We start from the raw sequence: 3,014 nt of genomic DNA on the forward strand, positions 1-3,014 counted from the left end.
GTGTCCACATGAGCCCTCCAGGCCCTGGCTGGCTCCAGCGCCCGCACAGGGTCTGCACCCCTGGGGCCTGAGGAACTTAACGGGGCCCCGCCTGTTTCCAGCAGCCCCGTGTCCCCTCCAGCTTGAATGGCACTTCCTCCGGGAAGCCTGCCCTGACTGCTGGCTCTGGGCTCTGAGCTTACCTCTGTCACATGTGCCGTGGGCGGGCGGGGAGGCTGCCCGGCTCGCCTTCAGACACGCCCCTTCCCTCCCGGGCCTCAGTTTCCCCACCTGTGAAAGGGATCCAACCCCGCCCCACGCTGCCGCTGCAGGGCGACGGCTGCCTCATGGGCCAGCGCAGGAGCTTCCGGAGGAGGAAGGCCATGTCGTGGTGCGTCAACGGGAGGAACTTCACGTCGGCGCTCACGGCCCGAGTGTGCCCCTGCCAGGACTCCGACTTCCTCTGGTGAGGGTTCTGCCCGGCCGCCCGCAGCCAGGAAGGGGTAGGGACGTCCAGCCGGGGTGTGGAGCCACTGCAGGCAGCCTTCTGCGGGGGAGGAGCCAGGACCTGCTGCACCCTCTGCCCTGCTCCCCTCTCCGGTGGTGCCCACTGCCCCCAGGACAATGTCCGGGTTCCGGAACCCAGCTCACGAGGCCTCTGCCCACCCGCCGGCCTTCCAGCCATCCTCACCCCTGCCATCCTGTCCCTCACACTCCAGCCGCCGCCTCCTGTATCCCCCTGCACCAGTGTTGGGGGGGTTGGTGCCCCCTGCAGAGCCCCTCACCTCTCATCCCCTGGCTGTCTCCTGCTCTTCCTAAGAGGTTCAGCACACCACCTCCAGGCAGCCCTCCAGGACACCCAGGCTGGGCTCAGTGCCCTCCTGTGAGTTCCCAGAATCCCCTTGGCATCCCCTCTCACCTGGAGCTGTTAGAGGCGTTCAGGCCGGTCTCCCTGCTGGTGCAGGGCCCTGTGGATGCACCTCTGTGACTACACCCCCCCCCCCCACCTCCTGATGGAAGTTCTTTCTTCCTCCAGCGACTATGGCTTTGAGCGCTCCCTCTCTGACACCAACAAGTGCTTTGCCAACTTCTGGTTCAACCCCCTGGCGCCCCCTGACGACTGTGTCCAAGGCCAGACCTACACCAGCAGCCTCGGGTGAGTGCATGCGGCCTCCTGGTCCGGCTCCGGGCAGAACCGGGGGAGCCCCAGCTGCCTTCCTGCCCGGCGCCCACAGCCCCGTGTGGAGTCGGAAAGAGAAGTCGGGGCTGAGATGTCCGGTGCTGGAGCTCCTCGTCGGAGCCCACATGGGCCGGCACCAGGGAGTAGCGTGCGCTGAGCTGGCTCTGAACAAAGATGACAGGAGAGAAGGTCCGAGGTGCCCGCAGCTCACGCTGCTGCAGGGGCCGAGCCCAAGGGAGGGAACACCCCCTCCTGGTCTCCGAGCCCCTGTGGTGCCAGGACCTCCCCATTTACCTGCGCAAGTGAGGCAGCTCCGAGCGGAGCAGGAGGCGCTCTCGGTGCCTTTAGGTCTCAGCTTGAATGGCACCTCCTCCGGGAAGCCTTCCCTGACCACCTGCGTGGGCACGAGCTTACCTGTCACGGCACAGGTCCGGGTGCTGCCATCACCCCGGCTGTGAGCTCACCACACAGAGGCGGTGTCCCTCGGCTGTGGGGTGACGGACGCCAGCTGTGGGTGAGGGCCAGGTGCCCGGCGGGGATGCGCATGGCTGCTCCTCCTCGGCCGGAGGCGGCTGTGGCGGTTGGAGGGTTGGCGGCATCGGCACTGTCTGTGCGTAGAGGCCGTGAGCCTGCCGCTCGGGCCCAAACATCGCATTGTGACCATTGGGTGCTCACCCTCCTCGGGCCTCAGTTTCCCCCTCTAAAGGGCGCAGAGGTCACAGGCAGGTGGAGGCAGGAGGGGCCTGATGGTGAATGGAGGTTGTAGCCAAGAACCACCCGGTGACAAGCTGGTCCCTGCGTCCCTGTCTACAGACCTCACCCGCCCTCTGACCGCAGGTACCGGAAGGTCGTGGCCAACCTGTGCCAGGGCGGCGTGGACCCGTCGCAGAACCCGGCGATAAGCACTTTTAATCATTATTCTTTTTTTATATAGCAAATTGTCTCAAATTTGCCAGTGGGAACCCATTAAAACTGGCTCCTATGTCCTTGTGACAACTCCCCATTGGCCAGGCCCGTCCAGAGGGAAAGCCAAGCAGCCAAATGAGAGAGAAGCGGGGAATGCGGGCAGCGGAGGCGCGTTTCTGATGTCGGTGCCGGCGCGGCCCGGCTCACTCGCCGCAGGGCGTTCAGCCTCAGTTATTGATTTAGTGACTCTGGAAGCTGAAGGGAAGAGAAAGTTCAAAGCAAACTATGACTTACAATCCCACAACCAAAGGTACATCCTATAAACAGATGAGAGGGAGATGGAGATGGAGAGAGAGAGACACAGAGAGATAGAGATGGAGATAGAGACAGAGATAGAGACAGAGAGAGAGAGAGAGAGAGACAGAGAGAGACAGAGAGAGACAGAGATCGAGATTGAGAGATACAGGGTGTCCCCCTCCCCCCCCAAATATGTATGTAAATGTCCTCCCAGTCGCCTAATGTTTATCTTTCTGTCTTTAGTACAAGCGTTACATTTCCTCCTGATTTAACAATAATCTATGCTCATTACAGAACACTTGAGAAACGTAAAAATACCAAGAATGTAAATATCCCCGAACTCCTGCTCCCCAGGGTGGCAGCTGCTAACCCGTGTGTCCTGCTGTTTAATTCACGGGGGGCCGCCCACTGTCCTGATTACACACGTGACATATGCTCACGGCAGCACATCAGACAGGAAGTAGGGAGACTAGGCACACGGGGATTCTGTCCGGCTCCTCTGGGTTTGGGGGCTCCTCTGGGTTTGGGGGCTCGGCTGGGTTTGGGGGCTCGGCTGGGTTTGCGGGGCTCATCTGGGTTTGCGGGGCTCGTCTGGGTTTGCGGGGCTCCTCTGGGTTTGTGGGGCTCCTCTGAGTTTGCGGGGCTCCTCTGG

The 3,014-nt window shown here is 62.0% G+C and overlaps 1 protein-coding gene across 1 annotated transcript in view; it reads left to right on the forward strand.

Moving 5' to 3' along the window:
* SORCS2 (sortilin related VPS10 domain containing receptor 2) overlaps positions 1 to 3,014 on the forward strand; it is a 145,861-nt gene that overhangs the window by 131,885 nt on the left and 10,962 nt on the right. The window contains exons 17-19 of the mRNA XM_015561558.1: positions 312 to 445; positions 1,016 to 1,135; positions 1,997 to 2,054. Coding sequence (XP_015417044.1) covers positions 312 to 445; positions 1,016 to 1,135; positions 1,997 to 2,054 — 312 coding nt within the window. The remainder of the gene's footprint in view (positions 1 to 311; positions 446 to 1,015; positions 1,136 to 1,996; positions 2,055 to 3,014) is intronic.

Source organism: Myotis davidii, unplaced genomic scaffold (genome assembly GCF_000327345.1).
Source record: "Myotis davidii unplaced genomic scaffold, ASM32734v1 scaffold937, whole genome shotgun sequence".
NCBI classification, from domain to species: Eukaryota; Metazoa; Chordata; class Mammalia; order Chiroptera; family Vespertilionidae; genus Myotis; species Myotis davidii.